Source organism: Phaethon lepturus, unplaced genomic scaffold, assembly GCF_000687285.1.
Source record: "Phaethon lepturus isolate BGI_N335 unplaced genomic scaffold, ASM68728v1 scaffold13461, whole genome shotgun sequence".
Taxonomy (NCBI): domain Eukaryota; kingdom Metazoa; phylum Chordata; class Aves; order Phaethontiformes; family Phaethontidae; genus Phaethon; species Phaethon lepturus.
In genome coordinates, this window is record NW_010521069.1 from 490 (window position 1) to 18,571 (window position 18,082).

The 18,082-nt window shown below is 43.9% G+C and overlaps 1 protein-coding gene across 1 annotated transcript in view; it reads right to left on the bottom strand.

The window, feature by feature from the left end:
- Positions 1-1,185: 1,185 nt before the first annotated feature.
- MCM3AP (minichromosome maintenance complex component 3 associated protein) overlaps positions 1,186-18,082 on the bottom strand; it is a gene marked incomplete at its 5' end in the record, with an annotated part of 24,794 nt that continues 7,897 nt past the window's right edge. The window contains 19 exons of the mRNA XM_010297592.1: positions 1,186-1,344; positions 1,856-2,006; positions 2,624-2,830; positions 3,867-3,996; positions 4,712-4,969; positions 5,112-5,502; positions 6,858-6,955; positions 7,327-7,585; positions 8,030-8,183; positions 8,615-8,749; positions 9,415-9,483; positions 9,790-9,987; positions 11,314-11,466; positions 11,981-12,094; positions 12,701-12,832; positions 13,778-13,878; positions 15,509-15,699; positions 16,439-16,683; positions 17,917-18,077. Of these exons, the coding sequence (XP_010295894.1) occupies positions 1,186-1,344; positions 1,856-2,006; positions 2,624-2,830; positions 3,867-3,996; positions 4,712-4,969; positions 5,112-5,502; positions 6,858-6,955; positions 7,327-7,585; positions 8,030-8,183; positions 8,615-8,749; positions 9,415-9,483; positions 9,790-9,987; positions 11,314-11,466; positions 11,981-12,094; positions 12,701-12,832; positions 13,778-13,878; positions 15,509-15,699; positions 16,439-16,683; positions 17,917-18,077 (3,306 nt within the window). The remainder of the gene's footprint in view (positions 1,345-1,855; positions 2,007-2,623; positions 2,831-3,866; positions 3,997-4,711; positions 4,970-5,111; positions 5,503-6,857; positions 6,956-7,326; positions 7,586-8,029; positions 8,184-8,614; positions 8,750-9,414; positions 9,484-9,789; positions 9,988-11,313; positions 11,467-11,980; positions 12,095-12,700; positions 12,833-13,777; positions 13,879-15,508; positions 15,700-16,438; positions 16,684-17,916; positions 18,078-18,082) is intronic.

The window sequence follows — 18,082 nt, forward strand, 5'->3', positions numbered from 1 at the left end:
TTCAACTTAATATTAAGCTACTGGTGCTACTCTAGGTTTCAGAGAAATAATACAAATGCTACTTAACAAACAACAACCTATGAAATTACCTTCCAAAAAAGTATCTGACAGTTTTGGACTACTGAGAATTCCAAATGAAATTAGAAGCAAGTCAGACAACTGGTCTCTGGCAGGCAAGATAATCAGCATTTACCCCTAAAGCTGCAGTAATTTGTATTTCAGCAGGCAGAAGTTTCTGTCTGAGGAAAATTTGCTGATACTGCAATTAAAAAAAAAAGATGACTTGTACAGGAGTACTGCATACATGAAGTATATCTTCCTACTAGTTAGTGGGAATTAATATTAAACTAAAAACAAAGGTCTTCAACTTCCAAAGCCACAGCTTTTTAAGTAGTGGAGAATGCAGTAATCTGTTCTTCAAAAAAAGGAAGATCGCTTCGCCATAGCTGTTTACTGAAGACTGAAGAAAATATCCTACTTTCAAGCAGGACAATTCACCTGTCAAATAAGCAACTCGTCTGATTTTAATGCCATAAATATTCACTACAATATAACTTGGGCCCACCAGCACAAAAAACCTTCTGGATTTGCATTGAACATCATTAAGTATAGAATAGAGCCAAGAGTCGCACCAACTCGAGATGACGGTATTGACATTCCTGGGCAACAAAACAGCAACTTCAAATCACCCTGGTGCTGCTGCAAGGTAGCTTCTGCATGAAGCAAGCAAGTGCAGAGCTGGAACAACATTGCAGGGACTGCAACTATGGAGAGCAATTGCTCTGATGTTCCCAGAGGCCTCTGCTACCTTATAGTTTTCTCCTGGTAAAGCTATGTTTACCCACAATGAGAGCTGGTAGAGAGAGAAATCATGACTAAGTGTCAATTTAAGGCCTTCCAAGAAAAGCATTTCACTCATCCCCATGCCTGTGAAGCAGAAAAGTAGGGATGCCCGGACCAGTCAAAGCTCCACAGTGAGCCAAAGGGACACAGTGAGCCACGGCATGCCACCTCTGTGCAAGGCGGCCACATGAGAAGGGCCCAGGCCCCACATCTGCTCTGTGTTCTTTTCCTGGGAGGACATCTGTTTTTTCTGCAACATGGCCCAGGAGCTTATCTGCTCAATCACCTGGACCTGGATTTCTTTACCAAGTCTCTTGGTCTGCATACATATCTTGGATATACTCAAATATCCACCATGTCCACTAGAGCAGACAGGTGGAACTCGGAGGCAACTTCACCTTCCTTGTTTGCTCTGAGGAGCCGTTGCAAGTGTTTCAGTTTGTCCGACAGCGTGGGGCTTAGCTCCTCCACCAAAAGCTTGCATCCCTCTTGACTCCCAACCTGGGCAGAAGGGGAAAAAAAAAAAAAAAAAAAAAAAACAAGCTTGTTTATTGCGAGAGATGAGACTGAGAAAGAATCATTACCCAGTACCAACAAGGAATGTCTCCACACACTGGCTGGTGCCCCACCTTTTAGAACAGCCACAGAGGTCAGCACCCCCCACCCAAGTAAGGTAAGGCAAAAATAGCATGTCCTGCTATTTCTGTCCCCAGCCTGTCTTTAAGCGGGAGAAGCTGACCTACAACACTGATTCCCTGAATTGAAGTGCAGCACCACAATACTGTTACGATTGCTAGCAGCAGAAAGCATTAACACCTGTGAAGAACTCTTATTCCAGATCTGCAGAAAGCACTCCTCGCCCTGGAAAGACATTTTTCAATTCTTTATTTCCCAAGTCTACACAACACTGCACACCAAGGGCATTCCCACTAAAGGTTTTGTAACTACAAGCAGGTTTGGCACCCGCACTCCTCAGAGCTACAGTTGATTCTCAGTACCACCCTTTTCTTACCTCTTGAGCAGATGACGCTGGACTCTTCATCAATGGACAGGTGACAGTTGGGGTGGAGACCAGAGACTGGGGGAGGTAGAGAGGAAGACCTACGAAATCATTGAGGGGCTCGATGTCCTCAGCTAGACATTGGTGCAACTGCTCTTCAAACCTGGGCAGAAAGATCAAGAGCACCAGTCAGACTGCAGCCTGGCTTTGTTCTTGCAACCAGTGTGTTAACCAAAACTTTGGGTTCAGAAGTGTCTGCAAGAACTGATGTTCACAGTCATTTCCAACACCGTCTGATATACCCTACTGCTATGATGAAAATCTATCATAGAAGGTTGTGGTACAGTATGGAGCCACACAGACTGAAGACACCCAACTAATGGCAAAGGCAGCAAAGACAAGGAACCTTTAGGCCAACCTCAAAAGCATTGCTACGGGCACCGAATTGACATCCCAAAGCTGACTTTATAGATACTTGTGATACTGCAGGACAGACAGACTACTGTACACACCGTACTGCTTTAGTTTTGGTGGCTTGATTGACCACAGACAGCTTCCAAATATTCCTCAGAGCTCCAAGTATTTCTACCATCCTGGACTGTTCCTGTGATGCAAGTAGGAGCTAGCACTGAAACAATGCACTTGAAGTGAGATGAAACGAGACAGTCTAGGCTGTTTTCTAGCACTGTTGGACTTCAGCTTTCCATTACTTACAAGTTACAAATTGTTTACAACCCTGGGCTAGAACTGCAAGGAAAGGATGCTGCTCTAAGAACTTACCTCCTGCTTTCTATTTTCTCCAGTTGCAACTGCGCCAACAGACGCTCTGGGAGAAGCTCCTGGGCTGAGGCTGCGTCTGTGAATTCCTCTGCACTGGGAATGCTCTTTTCTTGACCTGGCAGCATGCTCATGCCAGAATCATATTGACCTGACATCATGGAGACGCTATAGGGTTTCTTAAAAGAGTTGAGAGATTTTACCCTTGACCTGAGGGGGAAGGAAAAAAACCCACAAAATAAAAACAAACAAAAGCACAGAAATTGGTATGAGCATCTTGATTTTTACCTACCAGCTGGAAGTTTGGAAATAGCAGGGAGTGAGAATTGATCATTTTGAGACATAATTCCCTTGTACCAGGGTCCAACATACCACCACTGTGCGCGGGATTTGAGAGGAACTAATCTGACAGGGGGCTGGGATTCACCCCAAAGAAAGGTATCTACCCAACGTCTCCTGCTGCAGAGCAGAGCACCAGCTACGCTTCCAAAGGGGAGACTGGCTGCACTCTGAACTAGGCTAGGGAAGTTAACTCTTGAGATCTCAAATACTTTAATGCCTCATGGCTCTAAGGCACCCTCCTCCCTCAACCTCTAGCATTTTCTCTTAGCAGTTCCCAGTGTCTTCCTGCAAGTTGGGGACAAAGCCTCCTTTTGGACTCAAAATGCTGCAAAATTAACATGTAATTACCAAAGAGCCAATCTGCAAATCATCTAATTCATCTGTCAGGTCCTGGCAGCAACTGAATGTGGATGTAAAGAACGGGCCACTATTAAATAAAGGGCACACTCATGATTTGTCCCTGTGTTATTTATCCCCAGTAATGATTTATCAATCCTGATTTATCCCCAACCTCACACTGTTTTTCCTCCATGCTTTTTGTACCTAGAACACAAGTCCAATTCTAAAGCCTCAGTGTTTTCTTTGGCAAAGCCAATTTCTCCATTTATAATGCTTTAAGCACCCCCCAAGCAATCCATTTCTTTGAGAGCTGAGTAACCCTGCAGAAATAAAATCTACTTACTACCCAGTTTCAGCACACTCTTGTACATCATTTCAAGAGGACGTACACAAGCACGTTCTGGGAGGATGCTGTATGCTGGTTTTCAGCATCGTGACGGCACTATATGTTCATGGTAGAGGCCTCGGGCAGCCTCCTTAGAGTTTACCAATCAACTTTGATGGCACAATGGACAGCTGAATGCTACTCCAACAGTAGTGCTGGCAGTGCCAGCAGCTGCCTCACCTCTCGTGGCCTTGCCGGATCTCCTCCTGCGTGCGCAGTCTGGCTTGTTCCCATGAAAAAGGGAGAGTGAAGTTCTTTAAATGCTCCTTGAAGAAGTACACACGAATCTGACCATCTTCACTTACTGCTTCTGTAAATAAACCCAACGTTTAATATTAGAACAGATTTTCTCCTTCAGAAGAAAAGCTCAGTATTGAAAAGCCAATTTGAAGGAAAATTGCGTGTTCACTTTCAAGTACCTTTAAGTTGTAATCTGTACGTAAAAAGGAGCCTTCTTGAACTGATTTACTGTTCAGATACCAGATTACTGGGAAAGACTGTAAAATTCTGCTTTAGCTTCATCTTAAAAATTCTAGTGCATCCAAGTTCAGTGGGTTAAGCAGTCATTGAAAGAGGCTCCCTATAGTTAAGACAAACAGGGCACCAAAAAAAACCCCACACACTTGAAACTGAAAGCAAACAGAACCCGAGACATATTTCATTAGTCCATGGAAGTGCTCATTAACAGTGGCAGCCTGGCACCTCGGCTGACCTGAGCTTACATGACTTCTGAGAGACCAATTCTTGGCCTTTAATTGAATGTAAAAAAACTTTCCTACTGGGAGAGGAGGGCTGAAAAGACTGACTATACAGAGATAAAATTTTTAGTCACAAGCTCAAGTCATAATCTTGACTAATCTAAATACACACTCCAAGGAAAAGACAGATGTGCAGTAAGCACAGCAAGATCATAGCTCCCTTCCTGCTATGTATCACTCGCTGACACACATAAAGGCACCACTATCAAGTTATTCCACACAGTTATGCAAGAAGTATCATCCATGTTGTAGGAGGACACATGATACCTGGAGCAATAGGCAGTTTGGGTGGTTTCCAGTCTCTCAGTTTATGATCAATGCAGACTGCCAAGATATCATCCCAAGGGATCTCATCAACAGAAGGTCCATCTTCATCAGAGTTCCCAGATGTCCTGTTTTTCCACTTCTTGTAAGTTTTGCTCAGCAGATTCTCCACTTGAGACTGGATAAGTGGTTGAGTGTGGGAAGAACTAGCAATCTGAGACACATACTGAAAAATCATGTGGCAAACAGGACGCCAAGGAGCTACGGAAAAAAAGAAAGTAAATTGCAAGAATTTGTGACAGAGCCAAACTACCCACCTTACAGGCTGATAGTTCAACACAGCACAGGCACATCAGAGAGGATGATGTGCCTCCAAGAGGATACCACAGCATGAAGTACATACCACCTAATGGAGGCAGATCTAGGTACGGGATCTGGAAGGACAGCACAGCCTTCTTCAGCCAGGCCAAGTGATCAGGCATGTTCCACTGCAGGTGGGGCAACAGCTTGTTACCCCCAGGCTCTGAAAACTCAGTAACAGGCCAAGACAAGTCACAAAGGTGCTCCGAGGATGCGGCATCTGAAAGAAACTGCAGCACGCTGTTGTACAGCTCTATGATGACCCCAGGCTCCTGAGATGGCAGGCCAGCTAAGCGCCTCTCCTTCCAGTCATGGTAGAAGCGCTTGCCAAATTCACCATCAATCCCATCCTCAACATACTCTCGAAGGGTCTGGCTGCAGAGCTCAAGGGAGTCGGGACACTGGGAAACCAGCCAGCCCACAGCTGCAGAGATCTACAACACACAAAACATGGGTGGTTGGAAACTGCTCCGCAGTGATCAGAACACAAAAGGATTCAATCTTGCAACCCGAAGTTTGACGTAACAGTATTCAGGATACAATGCAGCAAAATACAAACAAATCCGCTATCCTCATCCCAGTATTCACAACAGTAATTCTCCAACTAGGTGGTCACAAACTAAATTCACACGCAGCAGGCTCAGGAACAGACAGAAAGAAGCTGTTCACACCAGGTGCACCATGCAGTGGAATTCCCTGCTGCAGGACACTGGGGATGCCAAAAATTTATCTGGGAGAAATTGGACAGATTCACAGAAATTAGCCTAGGGTGATGATATCCAGAGAAGTCATATCTGATCCTGGCAGTCCTTGAACTGCAAACAGATGCAAGCTGTGAGGGTTTGTGGGGGAGCATCACTCTGGGCTTGTTTTGTTCTCACCTTCTCACTTAGGCATCTTCTTCAGACACCATGAGAAGGGAACATGGGGCTGGAGCTGCTTTTAGTCTGAGACAGCTTGGTCATTAGCATCTCCCACCTCTCCAACCCACTCTGCTATGACTCACACACAAAAAATTATTTTAGACATATAAGTATCATTTTCCATCATGGGTTTTTGATTAGTCTCCAGGCCACTATTGCCAAGCACACAGCAAACTGAGGGACAAGGGAAGAAGCTGGTGTCTGGAGGCTGTCAGGGACAAATCCGTACAATCCTTCTTCACATACGTGAGAAGATAGAGGCATCCCTCAGTCCCATCCACCCACATGGAATAATACTGGGTGATGCCACAGCAGCTAGAAGAGCTACAAAGGGTCCTTTGCATTTTAGGACTGGGAGCTTAAGGGTACAAAGGCTTACCCACCACTAGCACTTTACTGTTAGGCAGCAACGGTACCTCTGCTAGTCAACACAGGTGGGACAGACAAGAATGGATTTACATAATCCACATATTTTGGTCTCGGCACAATTTTCAGTATTACACAGATGAAACTATCTTCTATGTAGCAAATGCCACTGATCTCTAGTCAGTTAAAATAGAACAGTCACGAATAATGGAAAAGTAGCAGAAGTATTTCATTTCAGAATAGTTATGGCTTATGTTGGAATCACTATTAACAAGCAAACACCCGACTCCAGCAAATTCAGATGTGTGAAAAAAGGGCAAGATAGCTTTTTGAACCAAAATGATGTTACAGAAACTTCAGTGGGAAAAAATATCCCATTACACAACACTCAGTTGCAATTTAAGCTACTGAGAACATAATAATTCCTTATAAGGCATTAGCAATTGAGAGGTTAATGATAAACCAGTCAAGCATCTCTTCATGTGAGTTGCTGTTCTTACCCTTCTGGTGCCTTGTAAGTCATTGATAGAACCTGGGAGCTCAACAATGGTGTAGTCTGAAATAAGCTGGGCTGAAATCAAGTCCTGCAGCATCAAACCTTAAAAATAAGAAAACCTGACATAAACACAGAGAAAGAACAAATGGGTATCTCCTACTGTCACCTAGTCTTACACTCTGCATACATTCACAGCATCACTTCTCTCCTCCATTCTCCCCTGCAGACTCTCAGGATCAAAGGAAAGTGTGTAAAGGAAGACTGGAAGCCAAATGAAAGTTCATTTCTTTCCATGTTGATCAGTTCTTATGGCCTCTGGATTTCTAGCAAAGCTCTGAAAAGTACTGTACTTCACAGTCTCTCCCTTTACTAGATGCTGTATTTGAGAGACCGGACTAGCTCCAACAGTTCTATGTGAGGTAGCCCTCAACATTCACATTGGTTTTTTTCAAGGCACAGAAATAATTACATACCTTCTTCTACTTCTTTCTCTGTGGCCTCCTCTTCTGGACCAGGGACTAGAACCACCAGGGGAACTATTGGGTGGAAAGGTTTGGCCTGAACCAACTGTTTCAACTGCAGCAGCGCTGAAAGCCAATAAACATCATCTTCTGCAACATCTTCACTCCTAACTCGAGGGGGCAGGAGAAGAATGAGACCGCTGGTTCCAAGCAAGTCTTTTTGCATCTCAGCCATATCAAGCTCAGAGTCGGAGAGCGCACCATGTGCCACCTATACAAGTAACAAAGATGACAACAGTAATGTAGCTAAAGCTAAACAAAGCTATTTTCATACTGAAACCTGCAGTTTACTATCATTAGCATTTGGCTTTGACATTTGTTACCAGGAGCTCTACAAATCCTAAGTCAACAAGCTGTTAGACAGACAAACATGGACGTGTCCAATAGATGCAGGTGAGCACAAGAGTACAAATTCAGTACCTGATCTGTGATGATCAATTCCTGATCAGGAATTGAGATGATTGAGGTTCTAAGTATTGCACTGTATTTAGGCAGGTATTTACTCAGTTGACTGGAAACAAGGAAAAAAATCCATCTATTTTCAGGCCTTTTCAACAATCCCATCCCTCCCGTTGTCATCTCCCTCTATCTGGCAGGACACAGACACACCCTGCTTTTAGGACCTGTTCGGTATCATGAAATTGTTCTCACCTACCTTTATACACACGCTGACTTTAATGCTTCTGCTCTCTTGCATGCCAGGAGAATTAAATAATGCCAGTGTTTGAATTCTTCCTTCTGTATGTGAAGCATTTTTCATACAGATTTTGTCTCCCATAAATTTGGCTTTCAACCAATCCACCAGTACCCTAGCAAACAAGAAAGAGTAGGCTTTGGGGGTTTTTGTTTTAAAAAAATGGCATTTAGGGTTTTAGCACCAACACCTCTAAGACACCACAACCTATCATAACCCCAACCTTCATATTGCTTGGATTTTGCTAAATAGTCATTAAATGTCCTAAAATTCTCTATGCTGCTACATATCTCAAGGTTTTCTCTTCTCAGTATAAGCAAAAGGAATTCAATGTACAATGTCAGGAGAAGATGCAGACCATCACAATACATTCCAGCTATATTCTTTAGAGTGCTCTGGAGAAAAAAAAAAAAAAAAAAAAAAACCCAAAAAAACCAACCTGGAAATTTCACACGGTATGGGAGAAACATACATCAAAGGCTGTATACTACTACTCTTCTATTTGACTGCCCCACATGAGAAAGGAACCCAGCAACTCTTCCTTACCTGTTGGGATCATCCTCCACATATTCATCATCATTTGGCAAAACCAATAGCACCTTCCAAAAAACCTGTTCTTGTTGAACTGGAGCATGCTCAGTGATTAATGAGACAAGATCCAGAGGAGTCCAAGCTAAATCACTTAAAGAGAGACAGAAGCTGGTGAAATGAAAACCCTAGTGCTCATTCCTACCTAGCAAATGTTTTCCTTCCTTTGAACAAGTTACAATACTGTAAGTAGCTCCTGTCCAGTTCAAACAGTCCAAAATTAGAGCTAATTCTTTAGATCTGTTGCCCATCTATTTCACCACAGATCAGATACCTCCAAGAATGGCAGCTGCCAAATCCCTTACATCAGCCTTACTTTCAGGATTGTGAGACCATACGCGTATTGCTTCACTTCCACACAGGCCATTAGAGTACATGATGACAAGCCATGAGAAGGCAGACCTCCTGCTTCACTTTAAACATCTAGATCAATCCCTTGGTGCCACAAGCCAGGCTGGTAACAGCTCATTTACTCCTTTTCCCCCTAGACCCTATCCCAGGCCCCATCTCACCCAGGTACAAAAAAAACCCCATAATATCTATCAGATCCTTAAAGTTATACCCATGGCAATAGGATCAGATGGCCTAACACTTTCATGAATTTATCTTCCAGTTTCCCTTATCTCGAAAATACTCCCAGGAGGCTGCAAGTGGACACCGAAGTATGATTTGCCATTCCTTACTGACATTTTCGAGATCTCTGCCATTTCTGTCACAGTTTGCTTAGAAAAAAACACACGGATCAAACACCAACATACCTTAACAATTGCTGGTAGAAGTGCTGAACTTTAATTTCATGCACTGTCTTGTTTCTCAGCCAATTCAATCTGGAAACAAAGATTCTTGGTTGTAATTTTTGGTATTAAATAGGTACTTTAACCAAATTTAGGAAACACTAAGACATGAGAAGTACTGCAGACACTTTAGAAAGTTGCCATTAATAGAAGAAGGATTTATTTGGATTTTCAGTCTTTGTCATGGCGTTTGTGCAGAATGGGTCTTTTTGGGAGTATTTAAGAACAAACAATTTTGCAAAACCATTAACATTCACAATGGCAGCAGAGCCCTACTTTGTAACTTACCTTCCAAAAATCAACCAGATTGCCAAGTACTGTGGCTAGAAGCATCCTTACCTCGTGCAAGAGATTCCCAGCTTTCCTCCATTCCCCAGGTTTACAATTCTCTTGCACAAGTTCTCCATCGCTATAGGCCACTCTGCACTGGGGGACAGTGCTTTCAGTTTATTTTTCGGATTTGCACAACAAGGAGCAGCTGGAAATGCCCTCATTTGACGTTTCAACTTTGTTCGAGCTGCCACTGCCTCCCTCCACCTTTGGAAGAGATTATATAAATAGGTCACATTAATAAACTCTTCTGCAGACTAAACAGGTTGCTCTTCAGATGGACTGGGCTCTCAACACCCCCCCACGTCAGTCTGCCCAGGGGCCAGCGCGAGGCGCTGCACACGGGTGGTGCAGCAGGCTCAGGCTGTATTTCTGCAGTCAGAGCTCTCAAACAGAGCACCCACGGGATGAGACCTGCCAGCTGCACACATGCAGCATCCAAAAGGGATAGCCTGGTGTGCCGCTCAAAAAAACCCAACAGCAGCCAGCTTTCTGCTCAGCAAGCTGCACTCGCTCTCAGTGGCCAGACAGGTGACAGGAGGGAAGCAGGATTGCCCCTCTTCTGTCTCATCACTTGCTCAGCTGTCCTAGCTGTGCTCCCCAGGCAAGAGTTCAAGCAGTTTTCCTTCCCTGTTTTCAGCGTGTTTATTCCAAGCACAGAGAGGTTTTTACAATGATCTGTTACAAAGGTTCTCTGGTATCTCGAGCCCTTGCTGAAAATACTTTTGCAACACCTACCGTGGTAAGAAAGGCGTGCCTCTTTTTCTTGTTCTAAGGAACATTTAAAAAGGTAAATTCACCAACAAGGACAGAATATATAATAAAATCTTTATTGTTGGATGCTAGTCTATTTCTCTATGACTGAGCGATTCAAAACATGTACCACCCAACAGTTTTATAAACACAAAAATTTATGAATTGAACTATTTTATTGTGTTTCCTCAGGTATTTTCAGGGCTTATAAAATGCATTCAAGTTTTCTTGACTGGTACATTTGTTTCACTTATCTTTAGGCTCCTCCTTAACCTTCCCTATCGCACTGAAGGTGATTTACACACACCCTGAAGAGACACATGAGCTCAGTGTTAGGACAGAGGGAACTCTGCAAGGGAAGGTGCTCCACAGTAAAGAGACTAGCCTGCTTCTTCCTCTTATGAGCAAGAAATGCATCTCTGGCTTGGAGCACCACAACAGTCACTGAACACTTAGCACACATCCAGAAAAACAAATATCCAACAAGAAGAAATCATTACAAGTTTCTAAATAGAATAAAGCTGAAATCGCCTACCAGGCTCATTACCTGACCCTAATGAGGTGTGCTCTCCTCCCCACATATAGCTGAGTGACTTCTTAGAGCATTACTTAGCATATAGCTGAGTAACTGAACTTACGGTAAAAAGACCACAAGTCTACTCTTATAGTTGAGACAAGATGACAGCAAAAGACACAACCAGACAGCTGTAGTTCAAACTATTGACCACTCTGTGCCAACACTCCCAAGAAAAGCAGTTGTGTCACAGGGTGGCAACTCACCGTTGCAAGTACTTGCAGAAACACTGGAGCTCCTGAAGGGTTTCCTTAGAAATCTGGAAAATCTCGTCCTCCAGAAAAAGGTCCATGACATGACCACAGACTTCTTCTGAACACCGGGCAATACGGGCTTGCCGGTCTCTTTCTAAGGCACATCTAGTTCAAAATGAAACAAACCAAGACCTCCAAGTGAGGTGGAGACTGCAGCAAATGCCAATACAATTAGCTGAGGTGCAAGGCGGAAAGACCATCCCCATTTAGCAAAGGGGAGGGATTTTCCACACATCTACTCTATAGGCCTTCTAAATAAGACCTGTAATCAATCAGAAGTCATTCAAGTTTTACCCTGATCATGGGTTTCCAAAGAAGGGTCTACAAAAGAGCCCACAGCTGAGCTGTAAGGGAGTCAGAAGAAAAATAAGCACACAGGGCAGTCTTGTCCTAGACAAAATCTCTCTTCCCTCCACCCTGGAGGACCACTACTGCCTGACACAGTGCAACTGCAAACTGGCAGCCCGCTGTATGATCAAATACACTTTCCCCCTCTTAAGTAGCTTATTGAAGATGATCTCAGAGAAGGCCAAGCAAGAAGCCCACCACTCCCTGACAAATTCCTACCCTTCGGAAAGCATCCTACAGCAAAGTATAGCATACAGTATGTTGTACGTACTTTAACTCATTGGTTGAAGCTTCTTGAACACTCTCATTTATCACTTCTTCCGTTAATTCCATAGCCACCAACTGGCTCAACTGCTTTATTAACTGTTCTCTTTCCTGCCTTTGCCTGGAAGGACAGAGAAGATTTACACAAGTAGCAAGACAAGAGCGGCAAGGTTTACACAAATGATGAGACTTACACTGGCACATCTGCCACCCAGTTACACAAAATCTACAGGCAGTGTCAGACAGTTAATTTGGCTAAAATTGAGTTCTCATTAGCTCATTTCTCTCTCTGATCAGCTTTGCATGGAGCCAGGTTTCTCTCAAAAATACAGCTAACAATATGGTTATTTTATTCTTACCCCAGTAAGCTATAAACAAGTAGCTTGCTCAGAAGGAAAAATTCCTGCATACAGCAGGACCAGGATGCATCTCCCTCTCTGGAAGCTCTTGGGAATAGAAGTTCCCAAAATTCCAACCCACCATTTTCACAGTGACTCTGTGAGGTCACCAAAATACTAACTACCAGATCATCTGAGAAGGCAGAAGGGACAGCCTGTCTGCATGATCCCAGGGCAGTTCAAGGTGAGACAAACTGAGTGCTGTGGGCATGGCAGAAAGATGCAGGACCTGGGCACACATGCAAGGACTCAGGTTGGCACCGGCTGTCATTACGTTGCCTAAGGGTGTATACAGCCCACCATGCCCCACAGCAAAAGCAGTGACTCACCTCTCTTCCTCCACTCTGCGCCTTTCCTCTTTGACACGCTCCCTTTCCGTGCTAAGCACACTTCCAGACACTTGTCTGAGGATCTCCCCCATCACTTCAGCCACGAGGTCCTCCACAGTGGTCTCCGAGATGCTGTGCAGAACGAGCAATTCTCTTTGCAAAGCCAGAAAGTTTTCATTCAAAGCCCTATGTCTGTACATTTCTCAAGCACACCCTTGCTCTGTTGTGGAGGGCTGACTCTGGCCACCAGCCAAGCACCCGCACTGCTACAGGCTCACTCCCCTCCCCACATTGGGACAGGGAAGAAAATAGGAAGAACAAAAGCAAGAAAACTCATGAATGGAGATAAAGACACTGTAGTAAGTGAAGGGGAAAAACCACCACAGCCACACCCCAACCAAGCAAAGCAAAGGCAGTCAGCCACCACCTCCCACAGGCAGGCCAATGACCAGCCAGTCTCCAATCAATGGCCACCCTGGACACCAGAAAACCCAACCTTCTTCCTCCGCTAACCCAGTTCTATTGCTGACCATGACATCACATGGTATGGACTTTCATCAGCTGTGTCCCCTCCCAGCTTCTGGCACACCCCCAGCCTACTCACAGGAATGCAGAGTGGCAAGGCCTTGACCCTGTGCTGTTCAGCAATAACCAAAAACATTGGTGCATTAATAATGCTGTTTTGGTCACAAACCCACATCTACGACTACCAACGGCCTTGGAGAGGAAGCATTGTTAGAAGCAGAGAAGCAGCCAGATCTGGACTTACTCCTCTTGTCCCCCTTTAGGCACCTTCCCTTCCACAACACACATTTCTTGTGGCAGTGGTGAGAGTGTCATGCAAGGCAAAGTTTACAGAGGTTTGCAGTTAGCCTTCCACTAGGCTAGCTGGTGCACAACGGAGAGGTGGCGGACATCTGAAGAAAGGTCTGATTTTCCCTCAACTGTACCAGTAAGACTAATCTCCACTATAGACCTTTCCTAGCTTAGTTTTACAGTCTTCACACATATTGCCGCTATGGCAAACTGCAGCTTTGATGACAGACTCCAGGAGTACCACCAATAAATGCTCTTTACCAGATGGCGGCAGCCACGTAAGCCACTCCTGCTCTGCCAACGTCTCTGCACTCTCCTTTCAGGACGTCGTACACAAGCCCGTCCACCACTTCGGCAATGTCCTGTAACACAGCAGAGGAAGCAGTTGAAGCAAGATGTGGTCCTGCTCAGGATGGCCTGGATGCATATACGAATGCGGGGAGCTCAAGGCCTTTCAGTCTTGTTTAACTGACTGTAATTTGCAACATCACCTGTATTTCTACTTACAAACTAAGCCAACAATCCAACACAACAGCCTAAAAATTTTAGGCTATCTAAAAGGTTAACAACAGCCCAGAATCAAAAACAGTTTTCTGCATTAAATATGGACAAGGCAAGTTGGGAAATAATAGCTAAGAAAAATGAATTTTGAGAGGGATTCCTACTTTCGTACTAGAGTTGCTATTGTTCTACAAGTACTAACTGATCTAATTCCAAATGGCCAGGGCGAAGCTTCGCTGAAATGTAGCCACATTTAGGTAGAATATGTAAACTCTACTTCACAGAGCAATGAGACACTCTGAGATGTCTTCAGCATTAGTACACATCTAAACGTGTGTGGGATGGAGAAAGAGGGGAAAAAGCACAGATACACAGGGTATACATTCAAGACCCAAAGTTAGTAGTCACATATCCACAGTAAGAAACTTTGTCATGTCTGTTTTGGTTTAGCCCACCTCTGGACCAAACGTAAGCACTTGCTCTATCCCCCAAAACCCCCTCTCATCCAAGAAAGGGAAATTGGGGAAAAAGGAAACTCCTGGGTTCAAATAGAAACAGATTTAATAGAACAATAAAACTAATATCAATACTAAAGATATAAAATACACAGAGTTATACTCAGCCCAGATAGTGGTCACGAGCTGCATGCTCCCAGCAGTGAATGCTGGCTGGTGGACACTGCGAGCGGCACAGCTCCAGTGCAGGGACAGCAGCCTCAGGAGCAGAGCAACGGGCGAGACCCTCCAGGGATGGCAGCCATTGAGGGAGAGCGAGATTCCCAGCAGACTCCCCAATTTATAGTCACTGTGATGTTTATGGTATGGAACACTTCTGTTGGCCAGCCTGGGTCAGCTGCCTTGGCCTCTGTTCCTCCCAGTTTTAGCACCTGGCTGTCTCAAGACTGCTGCTAGAGACCTTGATCCCTCTGGAAACCCACATACCATGGCTGGCCATGAACTAAAACGGAATGTCTTATCAACTTTGTTGTCACAGTCATGGGTGCTGCAGTCCTCTCAGAAATGCAGCTTTCCTGAGCAGAAAACTGATTTTATGATTCTATCCCAGCAAAACCAGGACATGTCTCATTTGAAACACATGCCGTTAAGAAACAGTTCATTATTATTCACTAAAGCAAAGTTCACCTACTCAGTCAAGATAATCACTTTCTACTGTCACTTTCTGACTCTATCCTTAGAGGTTTCTCAAATAAATGCTAAACAGACAGGACTGTTTTTCCTATGAAGGAGTCTGAGCAAGCACTACATTTTCAGGCCTGCATCTGAAATTATTCAAGACTTTCTTTTTTCAGAACAGTTCAAGGAAACAACTTCTCAAACTATCCAGAGCACTGAAGCAGGGAGTGTTTCCTTTTGGCTCTACGTAACACATGCAGATTCTGGAGAATGAAAACAACCTAAACAACACAGTTACCTTTTATTATATTTCACATATCTTTCCCAAATATTTCATGATGGTTTTAAATTCCCTTACTGTGTCCGTGTAGACAGGCTGAGGCTTTGAAGGGAGAGGCTCGGGCTGTCCAGCAGGCTGGGACATTGGCTGTGCAGGAGGCAGCATTGGCACAAGCTGACGAGGTAACAACGAGGGCAGAAGGTGAGCTGGGGGCTGGACTCTTACTGCTGCTGCATCTAAATCCACACCTTTGTTTTCCACTCTTCCTTCTTGGGAGACAGGAAAAGAAAAATGAAGGAAACCAGGTCAGTCACAAATAGAAGCAAAACTACTTTTATCAGACAAGGCAGCTTTTGAAGATAAATCTCATCAGGTCATAAAACAAGTCCATTACTGAAGCTTGCTGCCTTTAAGTTAAACATAAAATATATAATAGAGACTAAACTATATTTATGAATATTTTATACGAAACATTCAAAAATTTCATTGCACATTACCTCCAAAACCAAGTACATACACTTCCAGTAAACCAACTGTTTTAAGTAAAGTACACCTAGCACTTACACACACCTCTTGAATAAATGCACAACACCTGTACTTTCAAAAAGGAAGAAAAAGCATACATTCAGCCAACTTTAAAGACATAATTATACATACAGTGGGAAGAAAGAGTTGCAATACAAAATCTGCAAACTGAAAAGTGAAGTTGGCTGTCTGAAGTAGCCAAATATCTAGCTATATTTCACCTACGTTGGCAAAATTGCACTCATTTCCATTAGTACATTTCCCGTATTAGGAAAATATATTCTATTAATCACAAAGTTTCTGAGCTTTTACGGATACATATGTACATTTAAATCAAAACATGCTTTCATTACACTCAAATTTCCCTACAATTTCATCCTATATGAGCCAAAAACAGCTCTTGGTGTACTTTTATTCTACAAAGCAGAAACTGACCCATCAGGAAGTCCCTGAGTTGCATCTAAAATGCCTGTTTGCTCTTACCTGTGGCCTCCATACTGGATTTTTGGCTACTGCTAGCTTGATCCACAGAGGTGCTTCCACCAGTATACTTGTTCTGTCCATTGAAGCTGGACACAGGCATGTGGTGAGGCACTGAGGGCAACGGCCCACCGTTTACAACTTCCCCAACGGAGACATTTAGCTTCTGGCTGACAAACATTGATTTATGTGGTTTGGGTAATCCATCTGGCTCCAAGAAAGCTGAGCGATTCAGTTCCACATAAGCACTGGGGAAAAATAAAAACCAGGAGTACATCCTCATAGCTCCAGTAACCTACAGGTTTTCAACTGGACAGCTTAGCACGGCAAAGCAAGACAGGCACTGGGCACTCGGGGTTACTCCCTGTAGCCGGATCTCAGTATTTGGCTGGAACTAGAGCAGGGAAGGCAGAGAGCACTGTCCTCATGGCTATCCTGCCGGGACAGAGTACAAGCTGCACTAACATTTCTGGGAACCTCACGGACTATTTTGTCTCTTTCGCCTTTTAACCTTTATCCACCTGTGTATATTATTCATGAACATTTTACCTAGACTACATCCCACATGACAGGTGCCAAGACTACCTACAGGAGTCATTTTAAAAAGCTGCCATCGTCTTCCAATCTTGGCACCTTTAGTCTGGCTAATTTATTATCTCATAACAGAATTTTAACAGGAAATAGATCACTAACTGTCATGCTCAAGTTCTTTGCCTTCTCCAGGCTCGTACAGACTTGCAGTCTCAAGAACACATCTTACAATGTATGTATTTCCATGGCAGACACTCTTACCTGCAAACTGTTGGCCTCCAACATCCTCTAAAAACTGGTTTGCACTGTTCAGCTTCATCCCACCCCTATAGCCATCACCACAATGCCGGCTTCCTGAGAAGCTGTCCTGTACCCTCATTTCCTACAGAGCTGCAATTTAGTACAACTCAGCTGCAAGATAAGCACCTAAAATATTTTATTCTCTACTGGGTTATCCACAACATCTCTTTCCAGGGAGAAAGTCCCTGGAGTCCAATGCAGACAGAGATCAATATCCAGTCTCTCCTTTGGGGGAAATGTTTCTCTGTTTTTCCACCACATTCCAGAAGGCTGACGGAATTTTGTATCCTTGAAATTCCTTGTCACCTTACCAAGCCAAGTTAAAAGAGATGTACAAGTGCAAAAAAAGCTACGGTGCGAAGTCACAGTAGTTACAGGGATATAAACCCCATTTCTTGAAGGTAAAATGCAAAATTAAAGAACTTTTCATAATTACAGCAATAAAAATAGAATAGAATATTAAAATCTGCACTCATCGCTACCCTAGTGCTTTGCTCACAGAGCTCAGTCCCTATTCTTTGCCTGTTTTTTCCTCTTCTTTTTCTGATTGCAAACTGCAAGAGCAGCCCATCCACATTACCCCTTCACCTAACATTGGTCTAACCCCACTAGGCATCTGAAGGCACCGACATCCTTTTCCTTACACTTACCCATCAGATACACTCAGGCCATAATAACTTATAAAATCGGTTGCTTCCTCACAATCTTTGAACAGTAGCATGCGGACCAGGTGATCCAAGGGGAACACTGTACATCTTTGGGTGCTCACAGTATAGGCAATATTGAGAGATTTGAGAGCATCTTTACGAATCTAGG